This window comes from Aethina tumida, chromosome 2 (genome assembly GCF_024364675.1).
Source record: "Aethina tumida isolate Nest 87 chromosome 2, icAetTumi1.1, whole genome shotgun sequence".
Taxonomy (NCBI): Eukaryota; Metazoa; Arthropoda; class Insecta; order Coleoptera; family Nitidulidae; genus Aethina; species Aethina tumida.
This window is the reverse complement of record NC_065436.1, coordinates 37843840-37865983: the sequence shown is the minus strand read 5'-3', so window position 1 is coordinate 37865983 and position 22144 is coordinate 37843840. Positions and strand designations below refer to the sequence as shown.

The 22144-nt window shown below is 36.3% G+C and overlaps 2 protein-coding genes and 1 long non-coding RNA gene across 4 annotated transcripts; 1 reads left to right on the top strand and 2 right to left on the bottom strand.

The window, feature by feature from the left end:
- Positions 1 to 195: 195 nt before the first annotated feature.
- Positions 196 to 3363, bottom strand: LOC126264659 (uncharacterized). The gene is made up of 3 exons (XR_007547323.1): positions 3176 to 3363; positions 373 to 545; positions 196 to 299 (listed from the first exon to the last, which is right to left on the bottom strand). It is a non-coding gene; the product is annotated as an uncharacterized LOC126264659 (long non-coding RNA).
- LOC109595190 (obscurin-like) lies at positions 1384 to 21073 on the top strand. 2 transcript variants are annotated; one of them, XM_049963370.1, is made up of 35 exons: positions 1384 to 1511; positions 2395 to 2487; positions 3797 to 4096; positions 4152 to 4305; positions 4754 to 5479; positions 5751 to 6881; positions 7090 to 7332; positions 7911 to 8052; positions 8108 to 8292; positions 8357 to 8786; positions 8859 to 8912; positions 9100 to 9233; positions 9283 to 9492; positions 9547 to 10006; positions 10057 to 10232; positions 10283 to 10570; positions 10715 to 10897; positions 11103 to 11750; positions 12182 to 12469; positions 12522 to 13136; positions 13221 to 13238; positions 13387 to 13613; positions 13667 to 13834; positions 13887 to 14073; positions 14128 to 15316; positions 15373 to 16359; positions 16417 to 17236; positions 17300 to 17772; positions 18288 to 18515; positions 18578 to 18719; positions 18777 to 18912; positions 18967 to 19605; positions 19667 to 20308; positions 20363 to 20588; positions 20645 to 21073. In XM_049963370.1, the coding sequence occupies exons 3-35, from the start codon at positions 3863 to 3865 to the stop codon at positions 20859 to 20861; spliced, it is 12600 nt and encodes a 4199-aa protein (XP_049819327.1). In that variant the 5' UTR covers positions 1384 to 1511; positions 2395 to 2487; positions 3797 to 3862; the 3' UTR covers positions 20862 to 21073. The 2 variants fall into 2 exon arrangements, with proteins under 2 accessions (XP_049819327.1, XP_049819326.1); XM_049963369.1 differs by lacking the exons at positions 1384 to 1511; positions 10715 to 10897; positions 11103 to 11750.
- LOC109595213 (ribosome biogenesis protein SLX9 homolog) lies at positions 21031 to 22057 on the bottom strand. The gene is made up of 2 exons (XM_020010519.2): positions 21918 to 22057; positions 21031 to 21808 (listed from the first exon to the last, which is right to left on the bottom strand). Exon 2 carries the CDS (start codon positions 21805 to 21807, stop codon positions 21172 to 21174), a length of 636 nt encoding a protein of 211 aa, XP_019866078.1. The 5' UTR covers position 21808; positions 21918 to 22057; the 3' UTR covers positions 21031 to 21171.
- Between the last annotated feature and the right edge of the window lie 87 nt (positions 22058 to 22144).

Below are 22144 nucleotides of genomic sequence, written 5' to 3'. Positions count from 1 at the left end.
AATTTTACTTTTATTTAATTAGATAATCTCAATAAATAATGCAGCCAAAAATTGTATTTGTCAATGTGTGTAGTCCGAAATTGTTTGGTTTACAATCACTACCTTTTTGATCTATAATTAAATTGATCTAACCAACCTGCTGAAACATAATACAATTTGTAAATATTTTACTATTATTTAAACAAAAAACTTACAAAAAAAATTAAATTTCTGATTGAGTCAACAGTTTCATCTGGATGCGCACATCTAAATTTATCTGAAATCTATTTCTGGGCTTGCAAACATCATTGCGTAAAAATCTACAAAATACACAAATAAATTATAAAAATTTTCGTGATTCACACGTAACTAAATGTAGTTTTAATTATTCACCGCCGTTTTAATTTTTGCACAAGATTTATGCGTTTCGCATCTGCCTTTTGTCACCTTGATGCATGTGCAAAAACAAACCGAAACGATTCGCATTCCGAAAACAATGTTTACATTAATTTTTCGTTGTTTTGTTGTAAATAATATTGTGTGTTTAGATTTTCAAGTTGAAAACCCTGGAACAAATATTTTCAATTTAATAGTGGGTTCATTTTATCATAGCCAGTATATGTTTGAAATTCTTGACTCTTTAAAGATATTCTTAAAAAAAAAAATTAAAATTGGCAGTTATAGAGACTACCGATAGAAGTGAAAACTTTGTATTAAAATTTGAAATTTCATAATTATTAACTGGTCAATCTGGTTTTCACATTTAGTGACACTACGAGCAACAATTATATGCATGTTTATATGGTTTTTTATTATTCTAATATATTACGGGCTGTAGAAGATCATGACAAAATATAAATACAATTCAATTGAAATAACAATTAATATACAATCATTTTATTTATGGATAGATAGTATTTGTATTTACTTAAATTTCATAATTCATAAATAATTCAACATTATTTTAATTATTTGCATTTGCAAACAAATAAAATGATTGTATATTAATTGTTATTTCAATTGAATTGTATAATTAAAATTAACTAGACTATAAAGACTTCAAGATATCTGAGAGTTTTTGAAAGTATTCTTAAACATGTATCCGGTTAATATTTTTATTACTTATTTCTAATACATTTACAGATAAAATTCTTAAACATATAAACTGAAATTTTCTGAACTTGCATCCTGTAAATGTATTCTTATAGTAAAAACACACAAAAATTTATGGCCTTGGAAACGAATCATAATCAATCATCTTTAAAATAGAAAATAATGAACAATGAATAAATAAACGTGGGTATCAATCGTCAATATTCTAGAATGCACTCAGGAAAACAGCGTGAATCAAAATACCCGAAAGGATCGGCGCGAACGTAAGAGAAACGATTCTGCAGACGACCGTGGGTTGTTATACGAGCGGTGTCTAAGTATAGCGCCGCGACGCCACCGTCCAGTCGAACCGCGGTCCGTCAAGTGTGTGCGTCTCCTGCAACCCTATTCTGCACGTGGATTTGTACCCTGATCCACAGGTAGGCATCGGACAATCGCGGTGACGTCGCGACGCTCGTTTCATATACCGAAGAGGTTCCGGTTTGTTGGGTTATGTAATGTCGGCGTCGCGACGATCGACCCGATCGGATCGGGTTACCTGCACGACGTTTCTCTTGGCTTTGGCACGAATCGATCCTTCAAGGTTTTTATTTAGCGCCACTTATTTTAAAACGACTTTTGATTTCTTTGGTGTTGACTTGTTAAAGATGTTTCGGATCCCTTCAGATCAAAAATTACAACAAAATTGACATTATTAACTAGGCTGTGAAAAAGGAAATACATAAGAATTTTCAAGTCAAAATTGTTAAAAATAATTTATTTGATATAAATATTTAATACATTCTTTGTTAATCTAATAATAATAACGATATTTCAGTTTAGCAGTTTACGTTTAATTTATTACAACTTGAAACCTGTTTGTTATGGTTAATAGAGTGTATCAAACTTATCCATATTTTGGCATGAAACTTAAATATTTTTGGCAGTATTTTTTAACGAATTAAATTAAGTTTATTATAAATTATTCAATTAAATTAAAGAACGTAAGATTAAAATATTACTTATAAATAAGTGAATTAAAAATAGAATTTTGTGAAATAGTAAATATCAATGATGATAGAAATTTTAAGATTTTTAAATAAATAGTAAATAATTACTAACGCTAACGCAATAAAAATGTTTTTTATTATTACTTTTTAAAAAAGTTTTCAGTCTTTAATTTTAGACTTCATTTAATAATAAGAAAGAAATTACTACAAACACATTCATAAGTATATATTAAGACCCATGAATAAGTGCGGATGTTCTGACATTTCTCATTCGTGTTTTTCTATTAATAAATAATTGTTTTGTTAAATTTAGGAGTTGTCACTGCGCCTGGGTGACGACAAAACTATTTCCGAGCATTTGAAACTTCCGATACAACGCATAAACGACTATCAACTTCTTTTAAAGGTAAGTTTGTGAATTTTAATTGCGAAATAACTCGGTTAAAATAGAAGAAACGTGAAACGTAATATTGACGAGAGGCACAAATGTTTTCCAAAACCGTTTTATAATATTCGCGAATTCTTTTGGCACGTTTCCAAAACGGACAATTCCGATCCAAATTTATTTAAATATTCAGTGATTGTCGAATTAATTAATTTAAACGGAGGTGAAGAACATTCGAGTAAAATCACAGTAAGTAAAGTTTTGTGAATTGGATTCGTGACATTGTAGGTAGGTGGTTTATGAACTGGGTCAACATTTTCTATTTTGATCGCTCTAAATATAAAACAATCCGAAATTCGGGACTCTCAATCTGCGAACAGGATGCACGTTTTACTTCTACAGCAGTTTTCTAAAAAATACTTTTCGACAAATATAAATCACACATTTTTTGTCTAATGAATTTCGCTCATTACCTTATTTTTAAGCGGCGTAAAATAATTTTATTTAAATCAAAGATTCTCGTCAAACTGATATTCATGTTATTTTTAAATAGACGTTAATACGATTATTTTGAACTGAAAATAATTAGTTTATATCGTAATATTTATAGAATTTACTCTTAATTCTTTCCCCACTTTCGCAATTACAGTTTTATAACAATTAATTTCTATTGTAAATAGTTTATTGACACGCCAAAATTTATTCATACCTGTTCTATAAATAATTTAAACATTTTGGAAACTTTCCACAATTTCAAATATATCTGATACCAATTGATTTGTTTTTGCCATATAATGTGAAACACTTTGGAATTCAACTTTGGAATGTGGACGAATTCACGCTTTGCATACTGAACAGGGTCAAAACATATTGGGAAAGATTAAATAGAAAATTTACATTTTTTAGACACACATTGTAATATATATATATATATATATATATATATATATATATATATATATATATATAAATGACAAACAATGTCAGGTTTGTCAAAATTACAGTTAAACAAATTTCATGGCAATTTTTTTAAAATTTTTTGATAATGAAAATGACCCTTTAATAAATATAATATTTATAGTTGTTATAATTTTTTCGGTTTATCTTATTTACTCATATTTACATGAATTTATATATAATTCAATAATAAATCAACCAGAAATTTAGTTTATAACTAATATTAGTAAGTTGTATCATATCATATTAAAATTTTTGGGTTAAGGTTTAAATAGTGACTGTAAATTTGGTTACAAAATTCCAATTTTATGTTTTAAAGAAAAATCACAAATCTAATATTTATTTGCTAATTATAAACATTGTTATTGGTCAGGAGTTGGTAAGGTACAGTGCCTGTCTTGGCGAGAACAACGCCGATCTCCAGAAGGCCTTGGATTTGATGCTAAGCGTTCCCCACAGGGCGCAAGACGATAAATTCACATCTAGCATCGAAGGCTACCGAGGTAGCATCCACAAACTAGGCCGTTTATTGGCCCACGATCGATTCTCCGTCACCTTCGGAGAAGTTACCAAGGAACGTTATCTTTTCCTCTTCAAGGCGCGCGTTCTCATCACCAAAGTACGCCGCATCTCCGAGGACCGGTCCATATTTCAACTGAAGGATATTATCAGGGTAACAATAACAATTAGTTTTAATTAGTTTGTGTTATTTGTAAATATTGTTACAGCTTCCTCAAGTAGAAGTAAAAGATCATCCAGAAGACAAACAACTATTTGAGCTTGTGGACAAAGTTGGTGGTCAGTCGTTGTTCCTGAAATCCCACAGAGAAAACATCAAAGAATTTTGGTTGCAGGAAATCAGGGAGTTTTCCAAAAACTACGGTGAGAATTTGATAGTTTCCGTGTGAATAGATCACTCTTAAATCCGACCGGCAAACAGTTAAATGTAGATCATCCCACTCGCGATATATTTTCGTTGGTATTAAAATTGTGGGAGTGTCTATTTTTGAACAAGGCTCACCAATCGATATAATATGCACCAATAAATTTTAAGTCGCAATCACTTGTCTGCTAAATTATAGTTTCAGTTGTTAATTGTCTGACTCAAATATTAATCAAACATTAATTCATAAAACAAACATGTTGTGAAACAAGATCTGCATACGTTCTGGCTCCAGTAATATTGATGGCTAGTAACTAAAAATATAATTTGTTGGCAAATTTTCACTTTTCGTGTATCCAACCGTTTGAACGTGAATGTTAGATAACTCTCTCAGATTTTGTACAATGCAATCGAATCTACGTATTTTTATTTATCAATAATCAACAGGTGAGCCAGAGGAGAGTAGCAGTGACGAGTTTAGAGTAGCTTCACCGCCCACCGAAAGTCAATCCACACAACCCACTGAAGACAAACCCAAGAAGAAGATCCCTGAGGTCAAAGTCGAAACAGTCGTAGAGGCACCACCGGAAACCAAAAAAGCTGAAACTAAACCACCTGAACCTAAGAAGACAGAAGTTAAGCCTACCGAAACTAAAAAGGTTGAAGTCAAACAAGCTGAAACAAAGAAGGTAGGAGCTAAAGTAGAAACTAAATCAGTCGAAACATATAAAAAGAGTGAGATAAAATCAGTCGAAGTTAAGAAAGCAGAGCTCAAGGTTGAGAAGCAAGAAGTTTCGAAGGTTGAAATAAGCAAAACTGAATCTACAGACAAGTCATCAACTCAAAGTGTTTCATCATCATCCTCAATTGTTTCCCAAATCGAAGTAAGTTCTGAGGCCAATAAACGCACAGTAGAAGAATCCGAAGATCATCACTTAAAAAGGATAAAAGCAGTCGAACCTTTGGTACATCTGAAGGACAAACCGAAACTAGAAGAAGTCATCCCGTATGTTCCAAAACAAGTCCCGGAAGTTCCAGGGAATGCATTAACCAAGTTATACAGTGTTGAGTCAGTTGGTGTTAGTGATACTGTTATTACTGATTTTAAAATCGGAGTTGAATTTAATGTTGAAGTCGACGACGAAATGAGTAGACGCTACACATCTCGTGCAGGTTAGTTGTGTTTGTTTGCGTATTTGAAAAATAAAAGTTTTTTTACTAACTTGTGAGTTTCTTTACCGGATTAATCTAAAAACAGGCACCAAGAATGGCATGAACTTTTTAACCTTGCTAAGACCCATACTCATACAGATTACACTTCATATTGTCTCAATGAATATGACAAGTGCAACTGATTATTGAATAGCTTAAGCATAAACAACTTCAGCTTCGGCAAACTGTTATTCTGTTATTGACGCTGTGACTATTGAATATTAATTCGCAGAGGGGAATTTAGAGTCCTCCTACAGCAGAAGATCCGGCGCTTCGTCTTACGGTACCGATGGTGTCACATCTTCTAGGTACAGCGCCGAAAGCGGTACCAGCAAGTATGAAACCGATTACTCGAGCAAATACGGTACTGATTCAGCTCTCACCGGATCCAAATATGGTACAGATTCATTAACCAGCAAATACGGAGCGGAATCATCTTTAACCAGTTCTAAATACGGAACCGACACGTTAACTGGAGGTTCTAAGTACGAATCCAAGTATTCATCATCCTCCAAGTCGTACCTTGAAGGTGGAGATTCAGGTTATGCTAGGAAACTAAAGTCGTCAGTCGGTGATGAGGACATAATCGATTCCTACTCGAGAAAAATTCGAGGAGTCACCGGTGACGATGACGATGACGGTTACACAGGCGGTAGCTACAAAAGAACCTCCACCAGATCCGTTACTCGAACGACCGAAACAGGTGACAGCGATGGCAATTACAACTATTCCCGCAGAAGCATCAAAGGATCTGTAGAAGGAGTCGGAGACGGTGATACGTACTCAGTACGCAAATCCGTTCGTACATCTGTGGAAGGAACCGGATTAGATCCGGAGGTTAATTCTTATACCAGTAGTTACTCCAAACGTCTAGGTGATGACTCCAAATACTCTATCAGGTCTACTTCTACCGGCGACGAGAGTGATTACTCTAGTAAATATTCTAGAAGAAGTAGGGAGGCAGAAACTGAAGATCTGTTGAGGAAGTACTCGAGAACTGATTCGGCCGATAGGAAAGCGATCGGTGAAGAAGAAGAGGAAGATAAGTATGAAAAATACAGGAGGAAGTACTCAAGAACTTCTTCCACTGATAGATCTGAAGCCAAGGAGGAAGAAGCCAAACCTAGGAGATATTCTAGAACCAGCTCCGTGGATAAGAAACCTGATGAGGATGATCCTTATGAAAAATACGCCCGTAAGTACTTGAGAAAAGATTCTTCTGTTGAAAGAAGTGAAGGAAGACAATCCAGAACTGAATCTGTTGAGAGAAAGGTTAATGAGGAGGAAACTTCTTCAAGTAAGAAATATTCTAGATTGGATTCTACTGATTTACCACCAAAACCAACCAGAAAAACTAAAGATGGTGAGTTTTTTATCATGACCCTCAAATGGGACAAATACACATCATTTAATTATAGCGTGATCACTTTTTTTATTTTTGATCCTCTAAGTGTTATTTGAGAATGAGCACAAACTTCAATTGTTTTTGTCAAATAAACTAACTTAAAATATTCATATAAAAATAATTATTATAACCCATCTAAAAGAATTTATATTTATTAATTGAATAGAAACGACGAGTGTGAAGACGTCAGTAACAGAAGAAGTAAAAACTGAAGCCCATGAAGCTGTCTCCAGTTCAGTGAAGATCAGTAAAGAAACTTCCGAAGTAATTTCATCTGAAAAATCTGAAAAAATGTCATCTGAAAAAGTGACTACTGAAAAATCTGCCACCGAAAAACTTATCGAGCTGGAGTCTGAATCTGATGAGAGACCAAGATTTATCAAAACCATTCGCGGTGCCAACATCGAACGTAAGTATAAGTTTTTATAAACAATTGACATTTTTTATTTATTTATTTTTCTACAATCACATACTTTTTTAAAACGCTTTTATTTATTATTATTATTATTTTGCTTCTAACTTAGCTGGAGAAACTGCAGTATTTGATGTAGCGTTAAATAAAGAACCAGACACATTCATTTGGTTAAAAGACAATAAAGACCTCAATAAGGATTCGAGTATGTCCGGGAGGATTCAAATCACGAAATGTGACAAAGGGCACGAATATGTTTTATCCATAAAACAAGCAAGAGTCGAGGACTCTGGATTTTACAGTGCCATTGCCTCAAACGGAACCGGAAAAGCTACGTGTTCCGCACAACTTATTGTACATGAACGTTAGTAAATTCGTGGTTGTTTTTGTGATGGTATCAAAAATTGATAACTTTATGTTGGTTTTATCTAGCACTTAATTCATTGAGTAAAATTGTTTATTGGTTTATGTAAATAACAAAAATGTTCTAATTGGCAAAACAAAAAATTGTTTTCAGTTTTATCACTGCCTTTCTTCTGCAAAAATTAAATGTTAAAAGTTAAACTCAATTTTAGTAACAACTGATGAAAGAGCTGACAGAGCTTCAACCGACCATCCAGAGTTTTTGGTATCCATGAAAGATGCCGAACTTTTAGAAGACACTTACCTTCGTTTCATGGTTAAAGTTGCCGGTGAACCGAATCCAGAAGTAAAATTGTAAGACAGGACTTCAAACGGAAATATAACGAAACATTAAATAATACTTTTGTAGCTTTAAAGACGGAACAAAAATCAATGAAAGCGGTAACCACTATGAAGTGGTTAGGGAACATTCTGATAAAGGATTTTATGAACTTATCATCTCTTCAGTCAAAAAATCGGACGAAGGTGTTTACAAATGTGTCGCTACGAACAAATTCGGTGAAGCTCACTCCGAAGCCACTGTAACCGTAACAGGTACCCAAACATTTTTCCGATATCTACTAGATTTTACTTATTAAATGATTAATTTGTCCCACAGAAAACAAACAGGTGTTCGATGACATGCCGGAAGGGGAAATCCTACCAGCAGGTGAAAAACCGACGTTCCACTGGAAAAAAGACGGTGTTCCATTCGAACCGGAAGAACGTTTCAAAGTCCTGATGGGCGATGATGAAGACTCTTTGGCTCTTGTCTTCCAACATGTTAAACCTGATGATGTTGGTCTTTACACTTGCGTCGCCCAAACTTCCAGAGGCCACATCAGCTGCAGTGCTGAATTAACTGTTCATGGTACCGTTAATCAACTATTCAGAGAACCCGAAAAACCTACGCTGATTATTGAGAAGAGGGAACCAATTGTTACTGCCGGAGGTTCTGCTATGTTGGAGCTACAAGTTAAAGGTTACCCTAAGCCTAACATTAAAGTCGAGCACAAAGGCAAAGAAATCGAAGCTGGCAGCAAATACAAGTAAGTATGTTAGTATAGTGATAGCACAAAATGTACGTTTTATACATGATTTAACAATATTTATGTGCTCAGGAAAAAGCAAAAGCAAAAGATGGTTGAAACCGCAGATAAAGAACAAAAGTTTGTGTAAGTGATGGGAAAGATAAACGTTAGTCGATGTATTTCTGGTGCAACTTCTTCATCTTTAGCACAACTTTTACATTTATAGTACTAAATTTCTCTTGCACTGCTATTTACCACACTTCATTTCTCAAAACCCTGCTAAAACTGACAATCGGAGTTTACACATGGAATTAACATAGTTCTACTTCAGGTTGCTATACGAAGATGAAGAAACAATGTCGCTGGTCATTAAGGATGTTCAAGACGAGGATGCTGGAAAATACACATTCACTGCTCAAAACGAATTGGGATCTGATTCTGCTGATATGTCTCTTACAGTTAAATGTAAGCTTAACATTCTCCTTGACATTCTTAGTTTCATTGTTTTTTTCAGCTGCTCCTAAAATTAAATCTGAGATCAAAGACATGGAAGCCCATGCAGATTTAACTATTAAAATGGAGGTAGAAGTTGATGGTACTCCTAAACCTACCGTTGCTTTCTATAAAGATGGCAAAGTCGTGAAACAAAACGATAGAATTAAGGTGGTAGAAGAAGCAACAAAACACACTCTTGTTATTGAAAAGTCCATACTTAAAGACGCTGGTAAGTGCAAATTTCTCAATTTATATCCAAATGAATAACCATCAATTTAAACAGGTTCTTATTCGATTGTCGCATCGAACGAGTTGGCCCAAGTGTCTAAATTCTGGAATTTGGACGTGGTCAGCAAACCGAAGATCTTGGAGAAACTTGGAACGGAAAAGGTAGTATCTCAAGGTAAAAACCTTGAACTGAAGGTCAAAATAGAGGCAGAACCCAAACCGGAAGTTAAGTGGTACAAAGATGAGGAAGAGATCAAATCCTCCGATCACTTCGTTATTTCAGAAGACGGTGATACTTATATAATGAGAATTACTGGAGCAGTTACAACTGACGCATCACGTTACAAGTGTAAAGCTGTAAATATTCATGGATCTGCTGATGATGAGGTTACGGTTCATGTCAAGAAACCTCCTAAGATCACCAAAGGATTGCAAAACATGACTGTTACAGAACACGACAAGAATGTTACTTTTGATGTTAAGTTGGAAGCTTATCCCAAACCAGCTGTTAAATGGTGCGAGATAACCATTTAGTTTTTATAAATATAAAAAATGTTGCTTTCAGGTTTTTGGATGAAGTTGAGATCAAAGAAACAAGAGCTGAATTCACCAGAGTAGAATCGGATGATGGAGTTCAACTGATAATCAAAGAAGTCACCAGTGAACTTTCAGGTCAATATACATGTAAACTGAGCAACGAATGTGGAGGAGCTGAAACCACAGCAAAACTAACAGTCAACTGTAAATCATAACATTTACCTGTAACAGCCCTCTTTAAAAATAGATTTTAGGTGCACCACGCATCATAAAACAATTGAAGGACGTGACGGTGGAAGAAGGATCAACTTTACACTTAGAAGTAGATGTTGAAGGTTGCCCACAACCAACTGTGAAATGGTTAAGGAATGGAAGAGAGGTTTCAGCAGATGCTCGCATAAAAATCAGCAGAGACACACAAAGACAGGAGACATACAATCTTGCCGTCAATCTTATTAAGTACGAGGAACAAGGAGAGTACGAAGTTATCGTCACTAACTCTCTGGGGACAGTTAGTAGCAAGAGTTATGTCACCGTTCACAGTAAGTATATTATCTCCCTTACAACAAACTTTCAACGGATTTTGTAAGTATGAATCTTAGAAGTTATGTGATTTGCTCCTGCTCCCGAAATCTTCACGTACAGAAGAAGTCTTGTCAACCCCTGTTTTCACTAACCCTTTACAGAGGTAACACACACTGACGCAATAGAAGAAACGGAAGAGCCGCCCAAAAAATTAAAGGTCGAAGTTATCGAAGACGAACCAGACGTTGCACAGAAAGCAGATAAGGAGAAAATCGAGGAGAAGAAGCCAGACGAACCCGAACAACCCAAGGTGAAGAAACCCGACGAACCCAAATCTGCTCAAGGTATATTTATGACACTGTCTATTGACTATTCAGTTTATTTATTTGAACGGTTACTATCGTTACTGTAACCGGATCTATCAGGTTATTGCTTCCCTTGCTTCTTATTGCGCTTATGTTCATTGTTCCACTGCATAAAAATCTCGAATAAATTACAAAATGAACATAATCATAATAATAATAATAAATACACATTAAAAATAAACAGGTACTCTAGCAGAAAAATCCGGCCTAGATGTTAAAGATATTAGAGACACAGAAACTCCAGAACCAATAGTAGAAGAACCACTTTCGCCACAAGTTCTTCAACGAGGCATATCTGCTTCTGTTGAAGAATCAATTTCAGTGCAAATAGAAGAAGAGGAAGACTTTAAACCCAAACCAATTGATTTGAAAGATGTTACTAAACCAAAGCCCAAGCGCAGTAAATCTGTGGTTATTGAAGAAATAACTGAAGGAGATGTAGAAAATGATACAGCTTCTTCTCAAAAAGTGCCGGAAGCAATTGATTTGGAGGCTAATAAAAAACTAAGTCGTGCCATATCTGTTACGAAAGAAGAAGCAGATGAAGGCAATGTAGCAGCTAAATCTAAAGAGGTAGAGATAATTCCGGTAGATGAGGACTCAAAGGCAAAACCAGGCAAAGGAAGAAGAGCTACAATTGAAGAAGCTGAAGCAGTTGATAACGAGTTGGCAAATGCCCCAGGCAAAAAATTACAAGAAAAAAAACTAGACAGGCAGGAGAGTAAAAAGGGAAAATCTACTGGAGATGAAGAAGATACTGAACTAGAGAATCTGCTTAACAGAGCTCAGAAACAAAGAAGTTTGGTAGAAGATGTTACATGCAAACCTGAAGGTACAATTTTGCACATAAAACACGCATTTATAATCTTTATATTTTAATCAAATAATGTACACACTTATACTACACTTAAATAATTCAAGCATGGTTAATGTATCTACATGTATATAAGTATACCTACTTTTTATTTTGAAGCTAATTTTTTAACGTTATTATTTTTTGAAGCAGCAGTTTTTTGTTTTCAATTTTTTGTATATACATGTGCTATACTAATTAGCAAGCTCTTCAAATGCACGCTTTTGCTCCAAAAGGTAAGTTTATTAAAAGTTAAGCTACTAATATAATCACCAAATGTGGTTAACATATGAGCAACTCTAAAAATGGGTATAGATGGGTAAAAATAGATATTTTTCAGCTAAACCAATATATATATATATATATATATATATATATATATATATATATATATATATATAATTTTTTAGCTGTGCCTGTAATTTTGGATACCAACATGAAAGATGGATCAAGACCAGAATCTCTAGACATAACTTATATTGTAAGAGGAACAGCAAATCCTCCTCCAGTAGCCACTTGGACATTAAACGGCAAAGAAATCAAACCAGATGCGCACCTGAGAATGACCACCAGTCAAGACGGAGAAGAATTCCGGTTGGAAATTCAGAAACTCGAGATGAAAGATGCCGGAACCTACGAAGTCGTGCTGTCTAATCCTCTCGGCGAGATAAGACAGAAAGCTGTCCTTGATGTAACGCGTAAGTTATTCTTTAATATATTTTTATCCAGTTATCAACAGTATACTTGCAGCTGAAAAGGATTTGAGGCGACCTAAAATCAAGGAAGGTTTGAAAGATGAAACTATAATCAAAAAGAACTCGGTCACCTTCAAAGCCGTGGTAATCGGTGACCCACTACCAGAAATAACATGGACCAAAAACGGCAAAGAACTTAAAGAAAAAGACTTCGAAAAAATCAAAGCTATTCTGGAATCAGAAGACCATGAAATTGAAGATGGGTTAAAAGAATGCACCTTTTCCCTAACAATACCGAGATGCGAACGTGACGATGCAGGAAACTACAAACTTAAAGCTAAAAACAAGTGGGGTGAAGCTGAGAGCTCAGCAGAACTCACCATCATCCTCCGCCCCGAGATCGAAGGACCAGAAGATGTTTCTGTTGTTCCAGGAGAAGCTACAGAATTCACGGTCGTGATCCAATCCAATCCAGTCCCAGAAGTATCTTGGACCAAGGATGGTGTTGCTGTTTCAGCCGGAGAATTTATCAAGATTGTTGAAGATGTTGCTAATGAAACTTACAAGTTGATCTTTGATAAGACTTTGTTGTCCGATGAGGGATACTACAATGTTACAGCAAAGAACAAACTGGGAGAAGCTTCTTCTGAGGCTCGATTGAAAGCAATTAGTAAGTGTTTTACATCTACTACATTTTAATCACAAACACATTTATCTTTATATCTTGTTTGTAAACCCATTGTTTCATTTACAGAAGAGGCTGAGCCAACGAGTAAGTCAGACATTTTGGAGCTCAATGCTTTTTGCTGCCTTACAATTTTCTTTCTTATCGAAAAATGTATTTTATATTAGCTACATGCTTTTGCATTTCCCTTAACCATTTCTGTTATATGCAGTAATTCATTATTAATACATTTTAGCTGAAAGACCGAAGTTCATTACTGGTCTTACTGATGACCACGTGGAAGATAAAGGAGAAATAACTTTGAAAGTGCGCGCCGACGGTTTGCCTAAACCTGAAATCCGTTGGTTCCTTAACGGTAAACCTGTTGTAGAAGATGAACACCATAAAATTTCCACTGAGACTGGTACTCAAGTCACCAGCGAATTAACTATCACAAATTACAGCGAACCTGATGCTGGAATTGTAAGATTACTTTTTTCTAATGTGTTGAAATTGTAATATCATTTATTTTGTAGTACAAAAGTGTAGCAGTTAATGTGGTAGGAGAAGCAGACACTACAGCTCGTATTTCGATGCTTCAAACTCCACCATCGTTTGGTAAACGTTTGGAAAGGAACGAAGAATGTTTCGAAGGTGAACCTTTGGAACTTAGAGCTAAGATTAATGGCAGTCCCAAACCTACCGTAAGATTATCAATAATTTTTTAAATCATCTATTTACGAAAGAGTTTTATAGGTAGCTTGGTTCAAAGATGGTGAACCATTACCAGTTGATGATGAAAACATCAAAACTACACTCTTACCTGATGGTACAGTAAAACTAAACATCCTTAATGCAAAGCCAGATGATAGTGGAGCATACAAACTTGTAGTAAAAAATCCCAACGGCGAAACCGCTTGCTTGTGCGCCGTTGCAGTAACACGTAAATAAATAGTTATTTACAAATTATTCATGTGATAACGTTTATATGTTACAGCTAAACCAAGAAGACCAAAGTTCTTAAAAGTTTTCAAAGACGTAAAAGTACCACTGGGTGAAGAACTAAGACTCGAAGCTAAAGTCGAAGCTTATCCACCACCAGAAATTAAATGGTTGAAAGACGGGATTCCAATCAGAGCTTCACCTAACGTTCACTTGGAAAAACATCCTGATGGAACCATTGCTTTGGTCGTTGATTGCATGAGGCCAGAGAACGCAGGCAAATATCAAGTAATCGTATCCAATAAACTTGGAGATTGCACCGGAGATGCCAAGGTTGAGGTCGAGAAGAAACCGACTAAACCCGAATTCATCACGAGATTATTCCCGCAAACTGTTGTTGAAGGATTCCCTGTTAAGTTTGAAGTCAAGGCTACAGGTTTTCCTGCATCAAAGATCACATGGAGCCGCAACGGTGCTGAAGTTATTTCTGATAGTAAACATATTAAAGTGTCTGACGAACCAGATGGAACAAGCATTCTGCTGCTAGATGCAGCTGATGAAGTTCGAGATGCGTTGACGTATAAAGCTTTAGCATCAAACGAGGCTGGAATAGCTGAAACATCTGCTCCCCTTACAGTCGTGCCAGCTAAAAAGGAAGAAGAACCGGAAGAAAGACCAATCTTCCTGCACAATCTTAAAGACGTAATTACAGATGAAGGACAACCTTTGATATTAGAAGCACCATTTACAGGCAACCCAATTCCAAGTGTTGATTGGACCAAAGATGGCGTTAAAATAGAACCGACCGATAGAATTTTAATGACCTGCGACGGAAGAAGAGTAGGTTTAAAGATCGACCATGCTGTTCCTTCAGATGCGGGAGTTTACGGAGTGACCATCACCAATCCTTTGGGGAAAGAATCCACTGAGGGAAAAGCTGTAGTACACAAAGTTTTCCAACCTCCAACTTTCACTCAGAAATTCACCGACTTGCAGCAGCTTCCAAATAGAGACGCCAAATTCCCGTGCAGAGTTTCCGGGGTTCCTCAACCGGAAATTGTCTGGACCAAAGACGGAGAACCAATTACGGAATCTGACAAGTTCCACATTAAACGCGATGGAGATGCTTGTTGCTTGTATGTGATGAACTGCCAACCTGCTGATGCTGGAGTTTATAGAGCTACTGCCACTAACAAAGAAGGACAAGATGTTTGCACTGCTGCCCTGGAAGTTGTCAAAGAAATGTGAGTAAAAATCTGTCATAAAGATTCATTTTCATAATTATATTCTTGTTTTACAGTAAGTCTCCACAAAAGATTGAACCTCCAGTTTTCTTAAAACGTATTGGGGACACGGAATTGTTCAAGGCAATGACGGCAAAATTCACCGCCTGTGCTTCTGGTATTCCAGAACCAGAAGTGGAATGGTTCCACAATGATCAAAAGATGTATCCATCAACAAGGATCCGCATGGAAAGAGATCAAGCCGGTTTGTTAAGACTTACTATCTCTGGGGTTGATGTAGACGATTTGGGTAAATACTCGTGTAAAATTAGTAACGAACACGGAAGTGACATTTGTCACGCCACCCTTAAGTTCGACGAAGGAATTGAACCCAAACCAAAACGTCCGATTGCTGATCAGTATACGGAATACGATAAGTACAAGCGTAGTGGAGCTCCTGTTCCAATTTCTGATCCGCCAATCATCTCCCAGATGACAGACAGACATTGTACTTTGTCCTGGAATCCTTCAATTCCTTCTGGCCCAAGAGCACCAGTAACTTATCAATTAGAAATGTGCGAATTGCCGAACGGCGATTGGTTTACTGTAAGATCAGGTATTAGGAGTTGCACTTGCGGAGTCAGAAACTTAGAGCCATTCAGAGATTACAAGTTCAGAGTTAGAGTTGAAAATAAGTACGGAATCAGCGAACCATCTCCCTATGCATTAACTCATAGAGAAAAATTGGAACCAGATTTGCCAAAATTCAAACCTTACTTACCTCCTGAAATCGATTTCCGCCCGGAAACTTCACCGTACTTCCCCAAAGACTTCGACATTGAAAGACCTCCACACGATGGCATGGCTCAAGCTCCAAGATTCTTACGCCAAGAACATGACACACAATACGGCGTCAAAGATCAAAATACCAATCTGTTTTGGTTCGTTTACGGGTATCCAAAGCCTAAAGTCAGCTTCTATTTCAACGATGAACTTATAGAGCCTGGTGGCAGATTCGATTCTAGCTACACCAGAAACGGACAAGCCACCTTATTTATAAATAAGTAAGATATTTTAGTTTCTGTTTCTATTTTTGTTTAAACATTTTTTTTATATTTTAGAATGCTGGACCGTGACGTTGGCTGGTACGAAGCAGTAGCAAGAAACGAGCACGGAGAAGCTCGTCAACGCGTCCGTCTTGAAATCGCTGAAGCTCCTTACTTCATCAGAAGGCCGGATATTGAATATGCCCTCATCAGAGGAAGAGGAAAATTCGAAGCTCGCATTATCGGGGTCCCCACACCGGAAGTGAAATGGTACAAGGATTGGAAACCTTTGGCAGATTCCTCTAGAATTAAGATGACCTTCACAGAACCTGACCTCTACGTTTTGACCATCAGTGACATTATACTGAAAGATGAAGGTCTTTATTCAGTCAGTGCACGTAACGTTGCCGGTTCCTCTTCCGCCAGTGCTATGTTACACGTGGAGGAAAACAATTTGGAATACAACTGGAGAACTTACAACAACCTTTGCCCGATTAAACCACACAGAAGACTTTACACCGATCTCTATGACATTGGTGACGAATTAGGACGTGGTACACAAGGTATAACTTACCACGCAGTTGAAAGATTGAACGGTCGCAATTGGGCTGCCAAGATTATGCATGGAACTGGTGACCTTCGTCCGTTTATGTATAACGAACTGGACATCCTCAACGAGCTACGTCATAAGAAACTCATTTCGTTGCACGACGCATACGAAACCGACGATTCTCTAGCTTTGATTTTAGAGTTAGCATCTGGTGGTGAATTGGTCAGCGATCTGTTGCTCAAACAAGATTATTATACGGAAAGCGACATCGCCGGTTACATGAGACAGCTGCTTCAGGGCCTGGATTACATGCATGGAAAAGGTTACGCACACATGGGACTCAATGTAAGTTCATTTTAAACTATTAAAAATGTCCAATGATTTATTTTGTATTATTAATCTTTGTAGCTTGGTGATTTGTTAATCGCTCATCCAGGAGGTGACGATTTGAAAATCACAGACTTTGGTCTCGCTAGAAGGATTAACATGGGTCACTACTATTCCTTGAACTATGGAGTACCCGAATATGTTTCACCAGAATGTGCAAATGGTGAAGGCGTGGGATTCGGCCATGATATGTGGAGTGTGGGCATCATCACCTACATTTTATTATCAGGAAGATCTCCCTTCAGAGGCCTAAACGATATGGAAACTCTCATCAGAGTTAGGGAAGGAAAATGGTCGTTTGACGACGAATGGTGGTCCAGAATCAGCTGGGAAGGAAGAGATTTCATCTCCAAGTTATTGGTTTACAACGCTGACGGTAGAATGGATGTGCGCACTGCTTTGAGGCATCCTTGGTTGGAGAGGGCTGATAAGAGATACCATGATGAGTTCCAAATTAGCAGTAGATATCTTAGTGACTACTGGAGGTTATACCGGTAAGATATTTTTTTTACCAAAAGAGATTATTTGCGATTAACCAAAAAGAATAATTCCTTTTTTTATTGATATTGAACATAAAATGTTTAATAAATCACTAGTATTGTGGTATGTTAATCTTTTTTTTTTCTTAAAAAAAAACGATTAATCAACAAGCATTCACGAAATGTTTTGTTCTTTCCTTGGCAACAACAGTCAATCTTTAAATAGCTAGCCTATCGCCATATCATTCGTCAACGAATTCTATTGCTATTTATAAAGTGACTAATGAGAACTTGATCACTCCGTTGTCTTTTTAAATTGCGTTAATCTCGCAGACATGCAAGACGACACAGAATACATCTTCGACTACAGCATCAAAATTCACGATGGAATCGACAAACTGTTCCCCCACAAAAAGATCTACTATATCTCCGAATACGAATTGTTCAAACTCGAAATACTTCTGACGTAACGTCTATTTTTAAAATTTGAGCCAAATAATTTACTAAAATTACCTGTTTTTTTTTTAAAGGGAATGGTACGACAACGCGTCTTGCAGAAGGTGGTTCAGACGCAGACCATTGGAAGGAGCATTTACACATCCGTCCAGAATGGTTTATCCACCCGGTGAGTATTACACACCAACTGGAACACCCGCACCTCCGGAAAGAATACCCAGACCAAAATCATCGTGGGAAGACCAATTACCGAGCAGATCTCCACTCAATTACGAAATCGGAGCATTTAAATCAGAAAGCCAGTAAGAAATTTACTGTTTACGTTTATTAACCCAGGGTATAATTGATTTAATTTTTATAACAGTTACCAAAATGGGCCAGACACTTATCTCCTACAGCTCAGAGATGTGGACTTCCCAGTTCGTTTACGTGAGTACATGAAAGTAGCAGTCAATCGTGGGCCGGCCGCCTATATTATGTCTAATGAAAATGGTTATGATTGGAGCGTAAGTTAGTCTTTTTAACAACCACCACAGAATGTGTAAATTTTTGTTGTTTTTAAGACTCCCATCATTCGTGAACGCCGTCGTTTCACAGACATTATGGACGAAGAGATCGACGATGAAAGGAAAGCGAGGATCAACAGATACGGCACTGCGGAAGCTGGCTATCAGATTCGCAGACTGAAACATGAAATAGGTTAGTGTTCAAAATGTTTATCTTTACTTATTATTTTTTATAAAATATTTTTAGGATCTCGTCTAGATACTTACGTTGAGGCCGAAGCATTCTTAGAAGCCAAACAGGACGGTCGTCTGCCATTTTTCAGAGAAAAACCCCAGATGACCGCCATGGTAGAAGGCAAAGATCTGGAACTGACTTGTCTTGCTGTTGGTGAACCCCAACCAGTCGTGCAGTGGTTTAAAAACGATGCTATCGTCGCTGAATCTCACAGGATCAAAATTTTTACGGATGATGAGGGACGATCCCATTACAAACTTTCGCCAGCTTTGGCCTTCGATCAGGGAATGTACAAGGTTGTAGCTCGCAATAAAGTTGGGCAGACCATTGCTAGAACAAGGATTGTTCTTGGTCTCGTGCCGGATGAACCGGATTCTCCAGAAGCTAGTCAAGTATCAGACACCGAAGTACTTTTAATATGGAAACCGCCAAAACATGACGGTAACGCCACTGTTATCTGTTATCGTTTAGAATATAAACTGGCTGACGATATGGAGTGGTCCAAAAAAGCTGACAATATTGATCATGAATTTTACTTGATGCGGGATTTGGAACCCAACAGAAGCTACATTTTCAGATTATCTGCTAAGAATGCGATTGGATGGAGCGATCCTGGAGTGCCATCAGCACCCATACAAACCAAAATCGATGGTAAGATATTACTTGTCTCTTTTAAAGCTGTTAGCTATTTCTAATGAAATATACGTTTCAGGATCATCTAAGATTAAACTGAGCACAGCAATGCAACATCTGCAACAAATAACAGACAGTGGAGCGCCAGTTGAAGAGGAACAAGGCATCAAACACAATTACGCCATTGAAAGTGCACCAATCGAATGGGAAAATGCAAAATTGGAAGAGAATTATAACATAATTTCAGAAATTTCCAGAGGTCAATTCTCGACAGTGCTAAAAGCTGTCAATAAACAAGACGATACGGTTGTAATAGCCAAAGTGCTGGATATTTCCGGTGACAGAATGGCGGAAGTTGATGGAGAGTTCGCGGCTTTAAGATCTTTAAGACACGAGCGCATTGGCGGTCTTCTTGCTGCCTATAAAACGGACAATTTAGCTTGTTTCGTTTTGGAAAAATTGCAAGGCGCTGACGTATTAACTTATCTGGCAAGCAAACACGAGTACACGGAACAAACGGTAGCGACCATTGTGAGTCAGATGTTAGATGGTATACAGTATTTGCACTGGAGAGGATTGTGCCATTTGGATCTTCAACCTGATAATGTAGTTATGTGCGGTATTAGGTCTGTACAAGTAAAACTAGTTGATTTAGGTTCGGCGCATCGTGTTACCAAGTTGGGTACGAAAGTTCCTGTTGTTGGTCATCCAGATTACATCTGTAAGTTTCTTTCATTGTTTTTTTGTATGAGGTTTAAAAGAGTTGTTGTTTTAGCTCCTGAAGTGTTGAGTGAAGAACCGGCATTCCCACAAACTGATATTTGGAGTGTGGGTGTTTTGGCGTATGTGATGTTGTCAGGCACCCTACCATTCAGAGGAGCTGATGAAAATGAAGGAAGACAAAACATTTTGTTTGTACGTTACAGATTTGAAAATCTCTACCAAGAAATATCACAAGAAGCTACCAGATTCCTTATGCTTTTGTTCAAACGACAGCCAAAGTAAGATTTTATTATTATTTTTTATTACTATTTCATTTTTGATATTTCTCTTTTAGTAAACGACCATCGCCAGAAGAATGTCACGAAAACCGTTGGTTGTTACCAACAGATTATATGATTAAAAAGAGGGAAAGAGCAGTGTTTTTGGGTCACAGAATCAAGGAATATTCCGAGGAATATCATAATGCAAGAAATCAGAAAGCGTCGAGTTCCCTCGGCGGTAAATTTAGCAGATCGCATAGCATACAGGAAGAATTATTGACTGCACCTTAATGTTTTAGTATTAGTTTGTAAATATTATTTATATATTGATATCTTTTGAGTTTACACCTTTTTAATTGATACTTTACAATCGACGGAAACTATTTAATTTTTTTTGAAGAACGTGTTTTTGGGTTTCCTTTAACTAATTTTAATTTAAATAGGTATTAAAATTAATATACATGATCAATACCAAATTTTATTTGAATAAAAATTATTAATTATATTGAGTTTTATTACATAACCTATGATTAATAAAATAAAGTTTTATGTATATAACAAAATTTATTTACAACTTAAATTTAATAATTAAATTACAATTTTATTTTTTCTTGGAGATTAAATTTGATCTTTCATAATTGACAACAGCTTTGATATGATTACTTATAGCATCCAAAGGATTGTTATTAAACCTTTTATCCCTTAATGTTTGTTTAATCATATCAATTCCATGAATTAAATTCTTCTTCCTTTTACTTGCCTTGTCGATTGCTTTTTTCTTGGGTGGTTCTTTGGGTTTAAAGTTTATATTAGGTCTACTTTTTAATAAACTCTCTAAAGAGGGCAATGCATCATGCAATGGGTTTGTGTTACCAATTATTGAAGTGTTTTCCCTTTTCTTCCTCAATTTCAGTTCTTTTTTCAACTGAGTAACTGTATCAATTTTTTTCATCAATCTTTCCCTTCTTAACCTCAACTTTTCTTTTTTTGGCAATATTTTGTTGCCTCCAGCTTCAGATTTAACCGATTTGAACGACTTTATGCTTTGTACATCATCAGGGATAGTTTTGTTGATACTGTTGAAATCTATTTTTATATCTGAGAATAGATTGTCTTTTGGTGGTGTTAGAGGGAGTAATGGTGATGTATCCATAGAATTATCCAGTTCTTCGTCGGCTTTTTTAGATTTTTGTGATGGTAGATGCAATTTGTGTCTTTCTCTTCTTTGCTTTCCCATTCTAAAAATGTTAACTTCAAGTGGTAGCGTCCACAGTGTATAATATTCTAATACTATTTGTAAATATTTAATTTCAAAATTTTGAATTGAATAGTAAAAATATTACTTACATTACTGTTGTTTTATACTTGATAAACAACCAAACAGATCAAATGAATAATTAAACAAAACACACTGTTTTGAAAACTTTTTAGGTTAGGTAAGGATGGAGGTTAACTTCCATAGAAAACCTCCAACTTCAAGGTTGCCAATCGTTATGAAACCAAAAAATTTAAACTTTTAAGTCTTTAAGAAATTTTATTAATGTTGGACACATGCTACTTATTAACACATATAT

What these genes read in the sequence shown, in the direction of transcription:
- LOC109595190 (XM_049963370.1), top strand. Translation starts at nt 3,863, where the DNA reads ATGCTAAGCGTTCCCCACAGGGCGCAAGACGATAAATTCACATCTAGC. An exon ending in ACGCTACACATCTCGTGCAG is followed by an intron (nt 5,480 to 5,750) that starts GTTAGTTGTGTT and finishes ATTAATTCGCAG; the next exon opens with AGGGGAATTTAGAGTCCTCC. An exon ending in AGCAAAACTAACAGTCAACT is followed by an intron (nt 10,233 to 10,282) that starts GTAAATCATAAC and finishes AATAGATTTTAG; the next exon opens with GTGCACCACGCATCATAAAA.
- LOC109595213 (XM_020010519.2), bottom strand. Translation starts at nt 21,807, where the DNA reads ATGGGAAAGCAAAGAAGAGAAAGACACAAATTGCATCTACCATCACAA.